The sequence below is a fragment of the Asterias rubens genome, chromosome 7 (assembly GCF_902459465.1).
Source record: "Asterias rubens chromosome 7, eAstRub1.3, whole genome shotgun sequence".
NCBI classification, from domain to species: Eukaryota; Metazoa; Echinodermata; class Asteroidea; order Forcipulatida; family Asteriidae; genus Asterias; species Asterias rubens.
The window spans coordinates 14201146-14218004 of record NC_047068.1 but is presented as its reverse complement, the minus strand read 5'-3'; the positions used below and the strand labels follow the sequence as shown (position 1 = coordinate 14218004).

Sequence of the window (16859 nt, the reverse complement as noted above, 5' to 3'; positions counted from 1 at the left end):
AAAAAATCTTGTGAAGCTTGACTTGTACAGTTTCCTAAAGTTTCTTGAAATCAGCTGCGGAGCCCAGTTTCATGGAGCTGCTTAAGCAGAAAATTATTCTATGATTACTTTACAAATTCCGCCGAGCATAAGTAAGAAGAGAACCAGTTGTAAACTGTGCACATAACATTATATTGTTGTTTGTTACCACTTTGGGGGCTTGCAAAAGTTATTTTTTGCAAAGTAATTTTGTATGCCACTGCACTGTTATGCAAATTACCATTGGTCATAGAGCAGATCGAAATGCTTGTCATTGTCAGTATTCTGCTAAGCAAAAAAAAGTAAACAGGATACCAGTATTTTGGCTGGCATTCTTCTCTTGGTAAGCAGAATTATTTTGTGCTTAGCTAATTTATGTTTTTATAAGCAGCTTCATGAAATTTGGCCCTGACACCTGCTTACCGTAAAATATTGCTCTGCAAGAACAAGTTTCACTTTAGTTGTGACTGATTACCCGCTATTGTTTTTCTCAGTAAATGGTTTTGTTAAAACAGCATTTGTTTTGGCTTAAGAGCTTTGTTACACCGAAACCTGGACAGTAAGTTGTTATAAAATAATGCTTTGTATTATTTGCTGTAAATATGTTATTAAATCTATCTTGACTGAGCATTTTCAGTGATGGTTTTTTAGGTTTACTGATTTATTTTTAGAAGCCACTTTCATTGTTTCAGTGCAACGTTTCGCTTGACACTTTGTCAAACTGTATATATCTTTTGTAAAATCGCCCTGATGTGCATAAAAAACAAGTTGACGATGAGATACGCGGTTTTTGAGCAGTTCAATGCGAGATAGATAAAATTGTCTGAATCAATCAATTGCAACATTTTGGGGGGAGCTGTTTACCGGTACAATTTGTGATTATCACTGATTCCTTTACTTAAATACACCAATACAGCTATTAGTAGTTTTAAATAGTGTATAAAACCCACAAGAAACAATGAACAAACGTCATCAAACTTTCAAATAAGTTATGTCAGAAATGGTCAATTTTTTAATTGGACCAACCTTCCAAATTGAACAATAATAAATTGGTATCCATAATTTCTGGCAAGAGAAATGATGTTATCAGAAAACTCATCCACTTGTAGCATCTTGCTATTCTTTGGCATCAATGATACCTCCTGTGGAAATGGCAAACGTTGCTTCATTCTCTGGCATGTCAGGGCTGCAAAAGAAACCCAACATATTTAATGGATTTACTACCAGCAATTATAATAGATCCATTAGTTTATAATGTTTTATTTTATGAGATATAGCCTAACATCACAAGACCGGACGGCCACTTCTAGGCGAGGGCTACTTCAACTGATTAGGGCTGTCAACCCAAATCAACTGTCACCAGAAGCATGTTGCCACCTACTCCTGGGACTGAAACAGGTTTATCCCCTTTACAGTTTACAGTCCTTAAGGATATGTAGGCTTGGGTATCATCCACTAGGAGCTCGACTGGTAGAGCCGAATGCAGTTCATTCTCAACTTAACATAAAATAGTTAAAATAAAAACTGTCTTAGGCTGTGTCCGAATTGGCAGCCACGGCTGCAGCTGGGTCGCTGTGCCATCATGCGGTGGTTGAAGTATAAGTAGTCAATAGCAACAGTAGTAGCCGTAGCTGTAGCCGCCAGTTTGAACACGGCCTTAGTTTCCTCGCTGTGCCATCATGCGGTGGTTGAAGTATAAGTAGTCAATAGCAACAGTAGTAGCCGTAGCTGTAGCCGCCAGTTTGAACACGGCCTTAGTTTCCTTACCTGTCATAGATCTTGGCAATCCTTAATTCACCTCGTCCTTTCCTGAGACTCAATCGTGTCGTTGAGGCATGGGCAAGGATATGACCGCCAATAGGTTTCTTAGGGTCCGCCTGAAAGCTACATTACAAAAATAGAAACTTAGGAGTCAATCACTACTACATTGTGTGACATGAAAAAGCTTAAGACTGTGCAAGTCTCGCACAAATCGAAAAAGGAGAAACATCTTGAAAGAAGACTGAAAAAAGTACAACCAAAAGCGGGACTGTGAGGTCCTGGTATTTGTGTGTAACTAATCAACATTGTGTTAATAAAAGGTAATTGTTGTACAAAACTTTTGCCATGATTCCAAACAACCCTAAGTAGTTGCCCTACTGTGATTTTCATAGAAATGTAAAACAATATGAGATAATAAATCTATACAAAATAAGATCGAAGTAAAACTGTACCTCATTGTTGCTCCAGGATCAGATGTCATCTGATTAGTTACAAAGACAGAGACGTTGTACTCTGACAAATACAAAGGAAAAGTGAAAATGTGAAAAGCAAATAGTATTCTGGTAGGTTTTTATAAACAGGTGAGGTTTGCAGTGGGACCGGTTCTTTTGAGTAGTGTTGGTTCTAAAAAGAACCGGTGGTTGACAACTCAATGTTTTGATCAGGATGCTCTGATCATCTCAGGCCTGTATGCTTTGCTTTTGAAAGGGCAAGGGCACCAAGGCATTTTCTGCTTGGTAACGGGCACCTATGAGAAAATTGTAAATTTCTACTGGGGCATTTCAAGGGCACCAAGGCACCAGTGGGCATGGAGGCAAATGAAGTATCAGGCCTGCCGTCTTCAAGAGGATGTTAGACTCTTGCTGGATGCAAAAAATGCAAGAGATTAACTGGTTGTTTGGCTTGGCTCTGCATATTCAAAAAAAAGTCTCAAGTCAAAGTTTATGCTGCTGGCTTTGCAAAATGAAGCTTGACCGTGTAAAGTTGTTTACCTTCAGATATTTTTTGTAGTTTGGAGAGCATTTGAGCCAGTTTTTGTTGTCTGTCAGCAAGTTCTCCCCGTCCACTGAAATCTACTCTGAATAATGCCATGATGGAGTCAATTATCTGCAATGAAAGATAAACAAAACAAGAAAATCTTGACATGTTTTCTGTGATCTGCTCTCTTTCTCATCGGTCTCTGATTTGTTTGGATTTTTCCAGAGCCAGGGATATATTTTTTATGGATCTTTTGCCTCAACATTTTCCTGAAAATTGCAACCGAGTAAAGATGTTGCCAAATTCTTTATGAATGTAGTATTTTCTTCTTGAATAATTAGTTTCTCTGGTCTTTATATCTACAATCCCAGCCATATCTCATTGCGCCCCCGCCCCTAACCCCCCCATTTAATGTTGGCTCTCATTGCGCGGTCTGCGCTCCTAACAACATTGACGGGGGAGATGGGGAGGGTATGTATGTATGTTTATTGTCATGTGGCCTTAGCATTTTTGCCGGGATTGTAGACCAAGTGTACACCCCAGACAGAGTTTTTGTTATTGTTTGTTATGATTGCTAAATCACAACTATGATTTTCTGCCAGATCCTAAAATGAGTTATACTATAATAAATAAAGTTATAAATCTTGAGAATTTTACTTGATGCAGACGGAAAGAGTTCTTTTGGTTTATTCTCAAGGCTTCATCAAGACTTTGTCATGAAACCTGAGCTATATAATGATGACACCCCCAGTAAAATAAACCAATCTTATACAGAGCCTCTCGGTCCTTCAAAGAGCTACAATCTCAAAGTCTTATTTTTCCAGTATGTCCCTTATAGCCCCTACAGTAATGAAACTCTAGACGCCAAAATGGTCATTGTACTAAATCAATGACACTCATTCTTATTACTTTGCAAGATCATCATGTTCTGTTTATGACACTGCACTTTAGAGTCTCCTCATTTATCGTTGCATGGTTATCATAAAAAGATGATTGGTTTTCACTCTTGAAACTCACTGATTATGTACTAAAGTGAATGTACGTTTGGTAATGACTCTAAAAACTAATGGCAACAACAACTTCTGTTGGAAGACTACGGCAGCTTTTGATAATATGAAGCATTTTGAGAATTTAATAGATGTTAAAGAGCCAATAAAGGATGATCCAAATATTTCAACCATTACCTTTTTATGGCCAAATAGACATCGTAGATACCGGTTAATGACCATTTTACTCTCAAAAATTGCATTTAGTAATAAATAACTAGAGTCAAATATGCACCCGGCCATGCGGCTTTTTCAGCCGAGAGTCAAAAACGGCTTATCTATTTTAATGACCCCTTGACACCAGTGACGATTTTCCCCTAATTGGGTTTGAACAGAGTTCTCCAGCTTTGGCAAACTAGGGGCGCTATTTTCCACATCAAATAGCCGCCACTGACGTCACGATTCCTTTGTCGCGCGAGTTTGTTTGACCCCGCGTTTTTCAGAAATTTGGCATGTAGCGTTCTGGAGAAAAACCAATTTTTACCATGTTTTAACATGAGGTAAGAGACTCGTTATATTTTTTTATGTTTCCTATGGACTCCAGCTATTAGAAAACTGTAATATCTATATATTTGAGATCATCCTTTATTGGCTGTTTAAACTTGCATCGGGGATAAAGAGTATATTAAGTTTGGTTTTTACCCATACACTGATGTGCAGGGTCGTGGGTTCGAATCCCACCCGTGTAATATGCATTTGAAATTTGTTCACAGGACTCGGGAAAGTACCGAGTATGCTAACACACATCTGTGTATAGGTAAAAAAAACAAAGTTATTATTTTGAGAATTATTTCACTTCATTATTTCCACAAGTGATACTCACGGCGCAAGGAAGAAACACAAACATTAATGAAAAGCAGCTGTGAAAAAGTGGGTTTTTAGGGCCTCTTTGAACTCATGAATAGAAGACATTTTCACATTTATACTATCAAAGGCTGCTGTAGGCTCTCTAACCAAAGGTTTTTGTTTCCATTAATTTAAAGAGGGATTACCACGAGTATACCTTCCCTTTAAAGGCACTGGACACTATTGGACTACTCAAAATAACGGGAAGCATAAAAACAAACTCGGCAATGGAGAGCTGTTGATAGTATAAAACATTTTGAGAAACGACTCCCTCTGAAGTAACATAGATTTTTAGACAGAGGTAATTTCTCACTCAAATAAGAAAAGCCTTAAGGCCTGAAGCCTTTGATTATGCATCTGAAAGCACACAAATTTGTGCAACAACTGTTTTTTCTTCTTTCATTATTCCCTTGCAACTTCGATGACCAATTAGTCAAAATTTGCATAGATTTGTTATTTTATGCGTATGTTGGGATACACCAAGTGAGGATACTGGTCTTTGACAATTACCAAAAGGTGTCCAGTGCCTTTAAAACACTGCATAGTCCAATGGGGGCTTAATATTGATCCTATTATATTGCAGGTTATAAATCTGTTATGATACACCTGACATGATAATTAGGACAACTAGGTTATGGTGTAACAGATATGACTCAGCTATGCATCCATAAAGCTTCAATAAGTTCATATTCCCTCAAGTTTACTATAGGCTAAAAATGCAGAACTGCCAACAGTTGCATTTTGCAATGGAAAGATTGTACAACAATCAGGGAGGTATTTCGAATTACATTCAATATAATAGGGAATAAGTTACAGAATTGGGAGGTTTTCAAATTTGTTCAACAGAACATGGAAAGATTGGTTTGTTTCAGGGAATTTGCTGAAAATCAGGGAGAGTTGGCAGCTCATAATAAAGTAGATCAGTAATGATAATGAGAGGTATTTGTTGCTAGAAGAACACTATTTGGAATTTCTCACTGTAAACTCTGTGCTTTTGGATAAAAAAAAACACATAATATACAAATTATGTGGGATTTTAACACAGGATCCCTGCATTCTGGAGCAGCTCTGGATGGGCACCTCTTTGATTTTGAATCTTAAGAAAGGAAAACGTTCTTACCAGTAACTTGAAGACGCCCGGCTCTTCATGGAATTTGGCAGCGGCAAAGTCAAGAAGCTCAAACTGATGTTCACCTATCAAGAAAAACATTGGTTTTCTATTTCAACTTTACTGCCCGTGAAAAATATTTTCATTGATATTAAAAAACACAAGACCGCTTGACTTGTCTGGTCGAAGAAGGGTTTAGTGGCCCCGTCACCAAAACTACCCGCCTCTCGGGCTTGTGGTCCAGTGTAAAATTTGAGCAAGCAACCAAATAATGCCCATACAGATGGTCCATACAATTTGCTTTTTTTCTCTGTCTAAAGTCAAGATTATCTAAGTCAATAACTCACTTGTGTAGGCCCTTGCATACAGAACATTATCTAGCATTGCACCATGGTCCAGGTTGTAATGATCAGCAATGTCCTTCAACCTGTCTGGACGACTGAATGATCAACGTTAAGGAAAGAGAGAGGGACATATGGGATTTGTTTGGAATTGCCTCCCTCAATCACTGCAGCCCAAAGCAGCAAATAGACCTTTATCATGGCTGAGGGACATAGAGCATCTAAATCAGGGTGTGGGTTTGAATCCCCGGTCATGAGACTTGTGTGCTCGAGCAGGACACTTAACTGTAATCGTTTCTTATCACCCAAGGGAAAAATGGGTACCTGTGAGGAAACTATAGGAAACTGAGCTTTGATGTCTTCACCACTCCATCCCTCTGTACTAATTGTTGTTGGGTTAATAAAAAAAAAAGGATACAAAGTATTCTCAGTATCAATAAAGACTACTTTTCCACCAGGGTAGCTGTTAGCTCCAGGTAGTTGAGTCGTGACGCACAGTGTGTGAGAAATCTGGGTCTTGCCGGTTCGGAACTCTAAAAGTAAAATAGATCACATCGTCAAGTTAATGGACTCATCATACACCAACCATTGGTGTTAAAAGAATAAACACATTTCTCATACTCTAGTTTTCAATAAGACCTGGAAATTCATCTTTGAGAGGGCAAGGACATTTTCATTTTGAAAAGGGCACTTCCGTTGGAAATATCTTAACGTCTATGTGGGGCACCAAGGCCAAGACCAGTAGAGCAATGAAGTCCTCCGTGGCATCCATGAAATTCTAGGCCTGCTGTGACAATTTCATAAAATCTGGTGGTCATGTTTATCTAGAAATCAGTGGAGAAGATGAGCTTGTTAATTAAACAAAATGATTTCTCTCAAAGTTCAGGTCTGATAAGTATTCTCTTTACCTTAAAATGAAAATATCTAATTTTAAAATCAAGGCAATGTCAATTGGTTTTGATAATATAGGATTTGAGGCATTGTGTGTCGAGGTATCAATATATATTTGGTTTGCGGTAACAGTCTCCTGACGATGACTAGAGCAAGCTAGTCGAAACATTGAGACCAATTTAAGAACTGACTCCGCGTTAGTGCAGTTAATCACGATCCTATAAGCTAAAGTAGTAGTCCCAGCCTATTTTCTATACCATCCGCCCGGGTAATAGTTAAAAAAGCAGGACAGTTCTTTTTAGAACTGAGAAGTCTCCCGAACCCCCTAACATCTACATCGCCGTATTAGAATAAAGCAAGACATTTCTCTAAGAACAAACTCTACCTGGTTTTGATAAGTAATTAAAAATCCACAAATTGTACATATTATTTATCCTCCGGGGGTATTCTCATAAAGAGCTAATTATTCAAACATAATAATTTTAAAATGAACCTGATTCTCTGACTGTGATTCCATAACTGACTTTTGAAGAGGTCCAACACAACATAGTCATACTGAATACCAAATGTGTGCAAAGAATAACAAAATGTCTCAAAAAACTCACCTCCAAATGCTTCAGTAATTGCCATACTCTCAATGCCACCACCCATGAGCTTACTGCAAATTCCAACAAATTATTTAGTTAAAAGTCAGAAGAATTCTATCTAGCACAAAAAAGTAACACAAATAAGCCTGATGCTTTTGCTCTTGACCGGGCAAGGGCACCAGTGTTTTCTCCCTTGTATAGGGCACCTCCATGAGGAGCTTTTAAACTTCTATTGGAACATTTCAAGGAGCAGCAAGGCAAAAGAGACATTGCCTCTGTGAAGCATTAGTCCTAATCAAATTATTAACTCCAGTTATTCAGATCTTATGACCATCCTGGTCATCCTGTAGAAAACAGAACTTAAACCCCCAAAAACTTCAGACATTGAATTCTACCTTTGAAAGGGCCAGGTTTTTAACTTTACAAAGGGTAATTTGTTGAAGGGGGTACTAAGTCCTAGTGTGTAGCGTTTCGTTTTTTTCATCGGGCCAAAGGCATTAGCCTTTTTGAGGTATGGTGGACACAATTATAGGAGTGCACAGTCCGGTTTGGTTGTACCTGTATACAGACAGATTAACCCAAACCTAATAGTGTCATAACATTGTGTCCGCCGTATCTCAAAAAGGCTTAAATGGATATATTCTTTGTTGAATCCTTTTTTGGGGGAAAATACCACTCAAACTTCTGCAAACAGAGGTTTTCTACCAAGGAACTATGAAAGTAATGTGAAATATATAAAAGAAAATGATGAATGCAAACAAAGATTCTTACTCTAGTTCTGAGCTTCCTGTTGTAATACGGAAACAGTTTTTGCGCTTAGAGCTGTACTCCAGAGCTGTCATGAATCCATGAACCTGTTAATAAATCACGTTAGAACTCTGGATTTAGGACTTTGGTTTCTAGGTTTCTGATTCAATAATAACAGGAAAATAACCTATGTGAATTTAATTTAACTTGTTTAATCACAAATGGAAATCTTGCGTGGCAAAAATAGTAATGGATTATTAAACAGGATTATGAGTTTGATTCTTTTTAGTGGAAAATGAAGGATGTAGTAAGAATGTAGTAAGCTTGATGTATGTCAAGGAAGTAAATGGAAGTAAACTTGATGAACAATATTGGACCTCTTGCGTTGTGTTGTAAATTTTTCTTATCAAAATAATAAACCAATTATAGAGTATACAGAACACTGCAGTGTGTTATAATATCGATGATGAGAAGGGGTTTAAAGGGAAGGTACATGTTTGGTAATTACTCAAAACAAATATTAAATTAAAAACTGACTTGGTAACGAGCATTGGGGAGCTGTTGGTAGTATAAAACATTGTGAGAAAGGACTCCCTCTGAAGTAAAGTAGTTTTTGAGAAAGAGGTAATTTCTCACTAAAATAATAAAAGACTTCTAGCTAGAAGTCTTTTATTCCTATCTGAAAGCACACAAATTCATCCAACAAGGGTGTTTTTTCTTTCATCATTTTCTCGCAACTCCGATGACCAATTGAGCTCATATTTTCACAGGCTTGTTATTTGATGCTTATGATGGGATACACCAAGTGAGGACACTGATCTTTAACAATTACCAAACGTGTACCTTCCCTTTAAAGCACTTATTAATAACTCCTTACTTCTAGTTTTGAAGCAGCTTCTTTGATTTTCTCCATTTTGGCCTCAGATATTCCTTTAATGTCACACATTCGCTTGCGAGTTGTCATCTGGATTCCCTGTATCAACAGATGAAGAATTAAAGAAAATTATATCATCTTTTTAACATAACTGCTCATTTTCATTTAAGTGATTTTGGGTTGTAAGAAAGAAACATTTACTAGAGCAGAATTTGAACCTGCAACCTCTAGGTCAACATGCTGGTGCTCCACCAGTAGAGCTATCTAGCCCTAATGTTGGCGGTCTCCCTATTTTGTGAAGCTAGTCCGAAGCCATCCAACCTGTATCTGCTGTATTCCCCATTCCCAGGTGATGCAGCGCAATTTTCTTTTGAAAACCTGTCTTGTATAGCAACGTCAATCCAGATTAAAATTTCAATAAACACACTAAAAACATAAATTGCTTGTTGCGGAAACAACCATAAACATTAATAACATGTTTTAATTTTCTTTGAAAAGAATGAACTAACTTTGATTGTGCAGATCCCAGCAGACTTGAGTTTCTTGATGTCAGCAACATTCTAAATTCAACAAACAATACAAATTAATATTTAGTAACCTCTTTGCTTGTTTTGTTGTTTCTGTGCATGTTGTACCCAATGCTTATTGAAAAAGAGTTTGCATAGTAGCTATAAAAATAAAAATGTGTATTAAACTCAACTGTTTTACACAATGTACTGTTTTGGAACAAAAAAGGGTTTCTGTAAAATTAAACAAGGTAAGTTTTCTGTTTGGTGGGGTATGAATGGGGTATGTGTTTCTTCAATCAATACATTGGTGACATTTTATTTTGAACGTGAGTTATCTGCAAAATAAAATGTTCTGTTTTTTACACCCATGGGATTCACTCTTAACATTACGTCACAATTTGCCTTGTGGACTACTAACAACTGTTTAACCTTCTTGTTTAAAATGCTTAAATTTGTTCATTTTCAGATGTGAATAACTCTTTTTTTAAATGTGTTAATTTATTTTCAGTGTGTAAATGCCACTTAATTTGGTCGTTTTTCCAGTTGTGATTGTTACCATTAAGAAAGATAGGGCCTACACGACGTTTTCATGAACAAATCTGGGCTACTATCCTTTCCTGGGAGGAGTAGAGAAACCAGTTTACTAGCCCAGTGGGCTACTATACAAAAAGCTTTTAAAAGGTGCAAGGCCCGACATGTCTTTAACAAAGAGGTGCTTTGCTAACTAAATTATGTTTTTATTAGAATGGGAAATATTTTGTTATTATATTAACTAAAGGTTTCACTCACAATTCCGTGGTTTTGCAGAAGGTCAATGTCCTGGAAAAAGGACTCCTTAGGAAGGAAACACAAAATTAAAAGCATTAAAAAATAAACAAAATGTTATATTTACAGATGATTTAAAGTTAGATTGCCATAAATGTAACACCCCTGTGTAGTTGGAAAATGCTCTGCAGTTATAGTACAGACCTTTACCATGATAGACCTTTATCATCACATCACTGCATCAAATAAGAGTGATTGTTGCACTTAACTTTTTACCAAAGTTTTGGTGCTGTATGAAATTTATCTATGATCCATATCCCTTGCCCCTTTGTTCTTACCTCTTCATCCATGTCATCGTCGATATTCTCTTGTACAACTTGATCCTGCATGATGTTACTATCCATCACTGATGATGTCCAACTAAAACAACTTTAATTGCCTGTAGTTTTCTCCTTTAGAGCCTAAAGTTTTCACAAAATAAAAAGAAGATTTTTGTATAAGGCCTACACCAAACTACATAGCGGATAGCCTACCGCCAGTACCAGTGCCACTTTAATACATGAATAGCCCACTTACACTTTATTCGTGTCTGGGCTTTATTCGTTATTCGTTTCTTTGTCTTTGAACATGTTGAACGGTCTTGACAAAATGACAAATCTTGATTATGATGAGACCAATAATAATTTTAGTGTTAAAACTCAAACTTTGAAGAAAACAGCAGAAACAGGTGGGCTACCATCCACAGTACACGCTCAGTCATTGCAGTGCGTGCCACTTTCTGACTTTTCACCAGTTAACTCATCAAACTGCTTCTGAATCACTGATTTTCCACTCATATCATAGAATCATACCTAGCTGACTAATACAACTAATTTCATGTGATGATTGTAGGCCTACTATTTCAAAAAGTAAATTTATGTTTATTTCACTTCATTAACACAACTAACTAAACTAACTTACTAAATACTACTACTAGTACTAAGCCATATGACAATTGTTGTATTGATTTTACAGTGACACTGATTGACATTGACAAAAGACATTGACAGTGACACAATTTAATTTTAACAGTGTCCCCCACTCCGGTCCCTGACACTGACACACTGCCAGACTGCTGACACTGTGACACTCAGAACGAGTTTGTATCATCCAGCTTTCAATAAAAACACCGTACATTGTGTGTCAAGTAACAAAGCTAACCACTAATCACTGACTGTCTGTGAGTCGTGACTGTCTGTAAACATGGTAAATACTAAAATAGTTCATCAAATTCGGTTTAAATAGGCCTATATTTTGTTCAGTAATTCTCGGTTAATTTGGCCGTGGAAAATTGTTTTACCTACCCGACCGAAATCTATCGTTTACTGCGTTCTAATACAATAGAATAGTTGTCTTATTTTTTCACAATCGTGTATTCAGTTCAGCTAGAAGAAACTTCCTTACAACTTAATTTGTTTTCGATCTTTGGCAGCTAGCATGCAGCAGACGACACACACAACTTTCACGTCGACTACTGCAAAAGTGGCATTTTAATGTTTGGCGCGTTTTTAACAATTGCATGAGTTATTGTTTGGAACTTTCCTTTGAAAAAAAAACAGTGCTATGTTTCCGGATGCAGATGTTAATTTCATACAGAGAATAATTTATGAATACTGATTTTTTGTTCAGGTCAGTATGAAATTCAATTCTAAGCCTATAAAAGCAAAACCTTATTTTTTGTCAAATACTGCAGTTTAATGCAAACAGCCGTCGTATTTTGCAAAGTTTACTTTTTCGCTTTGCATGCCGGTTAAAACCAACGAACAGACTGGTTCCTTTATCTTGTGTACAGTTCAGCAGCGAAGAGCTGTTATGTGAAGACAGTAACCAGACTTCACATAGCGTTACTGCGTTTAGTAAAAAATTGCACGTGTCTTGTCCTCAGTGAAGCGCTCCGCGGAGAGGTCCAGATTTTCCTTTAATTTCAATAATTAGAGACATTGTTACACAAACATGGTAAGTGTAGTTAATACTAGACATTTCAAGACAAAACATACAGTCATCTTGTATGGTAATGGGCTTGTTTTGACTTGCCATGCGGCATATAAAAAATTGCGTGCCTTACCAGTCCAAGAAAAACGTGCAGTGCACATCATGGCAGCATGCATTGCATGTGGCCGGCCGTGGCGTTATCATGTCATGTGTACAAACTTGATAACATTTCCGTATCCTGCCACCTGTTTTTTATTCGTTGTGAAATAAAATAATATCTAATAAATTTAACTTGTATGTATTTTGTAAACTTGACCATGCCATGTTATTATTAGTAAAAAAAAAATATTATTGACATTCCTTTTTGTAAAATTAAAATGAGCAGATCAGATGAGTGAAAAAGTGGAGGCAGGAATCAGGATTTGAAAAGTTATCCTCGTTGAAACATTGTGATCATGGACCATCCTGAGGTAGGGGTTCATCAACCAATTGCCGGCTCCAAAAGTGTTAATTAAATTACACACACCGCACAAAAACAGCGCACATTTTCAAGTTAATTTAATGTGCTCTTCACAACACAGTTACGATTTTATAACGTAACCCTCCTGCTGACAGCAAAGCCGGAGGGTTACGACTCAAACTCAAATGGCAATCGGGTCCAACACCAGTGTTCTCCACACAAGTTAAATTGGGAGGGTGGGCCGCCCTCCTAAAATTTAGGCCGCTCTGCTAAAATTATTGCCCGCCCTGCCCTAAAAAGGACAAAGAGACCATTTTTAGACTGCATTTAATAAGATCAAATGAGTACCTGACAAGCCCAAACTGACTTCAAAACTACAGCATCAGAAATGCGATCGTAAACAAACGTTAATTAAAAAACGATGTACAGATGGCCACATGGTTCGTAGTGCACACCCACCACCCACACCGTCGAGGCCGCCGCTAGAGCATGGAAATACCCACTGCATGCACAATACGCACGTTCACAAACTGAGAAAGAATTGCCACACAGTGTGTCGCACGTAGGTACAAAAAGGTACAATGTACAGCCTCAAAGCCTATTCAAACATGTCGACTTTCGCCCATTGAGGGCGTGCGCGATGTGGGGCAAAGTTCATTGGTAAATAAATTGCTTGGTGCGTTACCGACTCGGCTGGTACCTGCAGTGTAGAGCTTGGTGACCAAAACATGCGGCCGTCGGGAGGAGGGTTACGTTATCGCAAAGTTATGCTAACCTGTGAAATAGGCTTGAACAATTGTTAGCATAGAATTCCCTGCTTTGGTAAGCACTGATTTTTTGCTTACGGTAAGAGCCAGAGCCATGAAATTTGGCCCAGGTAAGTCAGTCCATGTGAATGAAAGCCACAGTTTACACAAAGTCTGGGCTGCATGCATGCGAGGGGCAAACTAACGAAACATAAGTTGTTTGTATGAACTTCAAAGTATTTTTCTTGTCGCCTATGAGTATATTTTAGTATTATTTTCCAGAGAAGAAATTTTGTATTAATTGATGATAATTCTGCTTGTTTTATACTTCAGGCTACTACTGATGATGTTAACCCCAAGGCATACCCACTTGCCGACCCGAATCTGAGTAAGACAATCTTGGATCTGTTGCAACAAGCCTCCAATTACAGTCAGCTGAGAAAAGGAGCAAATGAAGGTAAATTTGGTGGCGGTTTTTTAAATGCAGGCCAACACGACAATCAAAGCAGAGAACAAACTCACTCTTTCTTCATTTTTTACATGTAGGTTACTTTTTCTTTTAATTGAGTATGATGAATTCTGTATTGCAGAGGTTTTGATTGCATTCATAATAAAGTGTAAATGTATCAATGGTTTGTTCTAACTTTTTAATCAAATATATATTTCTGTGACACAATTTTGGCACACAGGATAAACTTACAACTAAATGTAACTGACACACAGACATTCATGATGATGATTCTAATGCTTGAATCACATACAAAAAAAATTCCAAGTTGGAATCAGCCATCAATACATTCTGATAATAATAATGATAAGCAGTTCAGTGCATAATACTATAGAGTCGTTATAATAGGCTTCTGCAATTAAAAAGGCAGGTTTTAAGTTTAGATTTAAATTAATCTAGCGTGGTACAGTCTTTGACATTATCGTGAAGAGAGTGCTATATGCTGGTTTGTAGTCATGAGCATGAGTTGTTTCACCAACAGCTCTCTGCTAACCACACTAGGTAGTCTTTCCCTCCGTTCAAAATATCATATTCATACCCTCATACAATACAATTTCTATATCTTCAGCCACCAAGACACTGAATCGTGGTATTGCTGAGTTTATCGTCATGGCTGCAGATGCAGAACCTCTTGAGATTCTTCTTCATCTCCCACTACTCTGTGAAGATAAGAACGTACCTTATGTCTTTGTAAGATCCAAGCAAGGTCAGTGTTATAATTGCGAGTGTATTTGTGTCACTCGTCCTAATTCGGCATATACTTGCATCCGTGGCTACCTCATTCTTACAGGAACACGTTGCCTTAGATTGGACGAGTTGGTCTATAAAAAGCGTTTGAAACCGTTTGTTATGAAATGCATGGTTAGAAAGATGTTTTAAGAGTAGAATATAATGATCCACACAAGTATCACTCAAAATTGTACGGTTTTCCTTTTCAAGCTAACACGGACGGCCATTAATGGGAGTCAAAATGGCCGACCTTGTTAGTTGACGAGGTAAAAAGAAAACCACACAACTTCGAGGCATATTTGTGTGGCTCATTGTATTCTACTTTTCCAACATCTTTCTACCCATATGCATTTTATGGCAAATGGTTAAAAATGCTTTCGAAGACCAACACGACCGATCCAAGGCAACGTGTCCTTTAATTGTAGGGGTGGGGGATTTCTGTAGTCCTAGCCATCACTTATTCTCTATCAGTCGCCACTTTGCTCAGCTTTTTCACACTTCTACCTCTCCACTTTGCCACATTGCCTATGCTACGCAGCTTAGGGTTGCCGCAGTTTGAACCCGCAGGCAAAGACCACTGAGGTAGATTGTTTGATCTTCTCAGTAAGATTTGTTTTCTCTGGTGCAGTGATAGAAGAGGCACATGTGTTAGCCATGACACAAGGTTGTTCAGTTTATGGGTTCATTTAAGAAAATAGAAAATAGATTTAGCTGCTGCAAACAACTTACCAGCCAAGAGGACTGAGGGTATAAATGCAAAAAATAGTTAATGTCCTGACATCTGAAACAAAACGTCAGGCCATTAACTTTTTTTTTGCATTACAAAAAGTAGATGACAGGAAATAAATTTGCTGTACTGTCTTCTAAATTTGCTACATTTATTTCTTATTTTCAGCTCTTGGCCGTGCCTGTGGAGTTTCACGACCGGTTATCTCCTGTTCGGTAACAACAAACGAGGGCTCGCAGTTGAACTCCCAGATCGAGTCAATCCGAAAGAACATTGAAAGATTGTTGCTGTAAAACAATTAGGATGCTCCTCGCCATGAACACAGCGAGTGTCTTCTTTAGTATCGACTCTAGCTGCCATTACCAAACAACCTTCTCGGATCCATCTGGTTTCTTTTAGTTTCATCACCACACAACCAAACCAGCCTTTCCCTGGCTTCATGTGGTCTTGAGCGGCAGCCAATACTTTTTATTAATTTCTAATCAGCAGGGGCATTTCAGACAAAAAATATAAACAAGGTGCCATTCGGAGAGATATTGCACACATTATTTTCAAAATCATTACCAAAGTATGACCTTACCTTAAAGTTAATGAGTGAAAGGTCTAGTAGAAAGTTTGATTGGAAAGTTTGATAGTTTTTTTATATCATTAACTTTATCTGTAATTTTAAGTGTTTTATGTAGGAGCACAACGAAAGAAGACCAGTTATAACTTACTTTACAATTTTACAAACGGGTGTTTCTTATTGGCGAGAGGGAGTTGTGATACCAAAGGGCCTCCTCTGGCACACTGCAAATGGCTTTGTCCACGCACCTTCGCCGAATTTCATAGAGCTGCTTAGCACGACGAAATTGTGCTGACCAGAAAATGGTTGCGAGTCAAACTGCCATATCACATGTACAATTTGTGACTGGTATCCAGCTCATTTTTCGTTGTAAACACTACTTTCTGATGAAGCTGCACTATGAAATTGGGCCACTTCAATGTTTGGGCTCAGTTACCATGACATTTAAGATGGAAGGAATAAGAAACAATATCCACAAGGTTCTTTTTAAATATTATTTTATTTTTAGGTTTTATTGTGCCTGTTATAATAAGTGGATCTATTATAATGTTATTTTGGTCCTCCAGCTTAAAAATCATGAGTTGTACTTTGTAAAAAAAAAATCCCCGAAACCTGGATGTATCAATTTTAAAGTGTTAATAAAACAGGCTTTATATAAAAACAACCAAAACAAGCAACATTT

General features: G+C 37.6%; 2 protein-coding genes across 4 annotated transcripts; one reads left to right on the top strand and one right to left on the bottom strand.

Moving 5' to 3' along the window:
- Nucleotides 1-343: 343 nt before the first annotated feature.
- On the bottom strand, nucleotides 344-11970 carry LOC117292471 (meiotic recombination protein DMC1/LIM15 homolog). 3 transcript variants are annotated; one of them, XM_033774519.1, is made up of 14 exons: nucleotides 11811-11970; nucleotides 10810-10932; nucleotides 10496-10540; nucleotides 9707-9757; nucleotides 9201-9296; nucleotides 8348-8430; nucleotides 7595-7647; nucleotides 6517-6631; nucleotides 6105-6196; nucleotides 5770-5843; nucleotides 2772-2886; nucleotides 2232-2292; nucleotides 1786-1902; nucleotides 344-1204 (listed from the first exon to the last, which is right to left on the bottom strand). In XM_033774519.1, the coding sequence occupies exons 2-14, from the start codon at nucleotides 10873-10875 to the stop codon at nucleotides 1135-1137; spliced, it is 1038 nt and encodes a 345-aa protein (XP_033630410.1). In that variant the 5' UTR covers nucleotides 10876-10932; nucleotides 11811-11970; the 3' UTR covers nucleotides 344-1134. The 3 variants fall into 3 exon arrangements, with proteins under 3 accessions (XP_033630410.1, XP_033630409.1, XP_033630411.1); XM_033774518.1 differs by having other exon boundaries at nucleotides 11815-11970; XM_033774520.1 differs by having other exon boundaries at nucleotides 11915-11961.
- A 383-nt stretch (nucleotides 11971-12353) lies between these two features.
- Nucleotides 12354-16841, top strand: LOC117293101 (NHP2-like protein 1). The gene is made up of 4 exons (XM_033775319.1): nucleotides 12354-12466; nucleotides 13982-14105; nucleotides 14725-14862; nucleotides 15781-16841. Exons 1-4 carry the CDS (start codon nucleotides 12464-12466, stop codon nucleotides 15903-15905), a joined length of 390 nt encoding a protein of 129 aa, XP_033631210.1. The 5' UTR covers nucleotides 12354-12463; the 3' UTR covers nucleotides 15906-16841.
- Nucleotides 16842-16859: the final 18 nt, after the last annotated feature.

Excerpts from the sequence above, each read along its gene's own strand:
- LOC117292471 (XM_033774519.1), bottom strand. The coding sequence starts at position 10,875 with ATGGATAGTAACATCATGCAGGATCAAGTTGTACAAGAGAATATCGAC. Across the intron at positions 7,648-8,347 it reads ACAGGAAGCTCAGAACTAGA|TAAGCTCATGGGTGGTGGCA; the intron begins GTAAGAATCTTT and ends TGGAATTTGCAG. Across the intron at positions 1,903-2,231 it reads GATCCTGGAGCAACAATGAG|CTTTCAGGCGGACCCTAAGA; the intron begins GTACAGTTTTAC and ends TTTGTAATGTAG.
- LOC117293101 (XM_033775319.1), top strand. Across the intron at positions 14,106-14,724 it reads GAGAAAAGGAGCAAATGAAG|CCACCAAGACACTGAATCGT; the intron begins GTAAATTTGGTG and ends CTATATCTTCAG. Across the intron at positions 14,863-15,780 it reads CTTTGTAAGATCCAAGCAAG|CTCTTGGCCGTGCCTGTGGA; the intron begins GTCAGTGTTATA and ends TCTTATTTTCAG.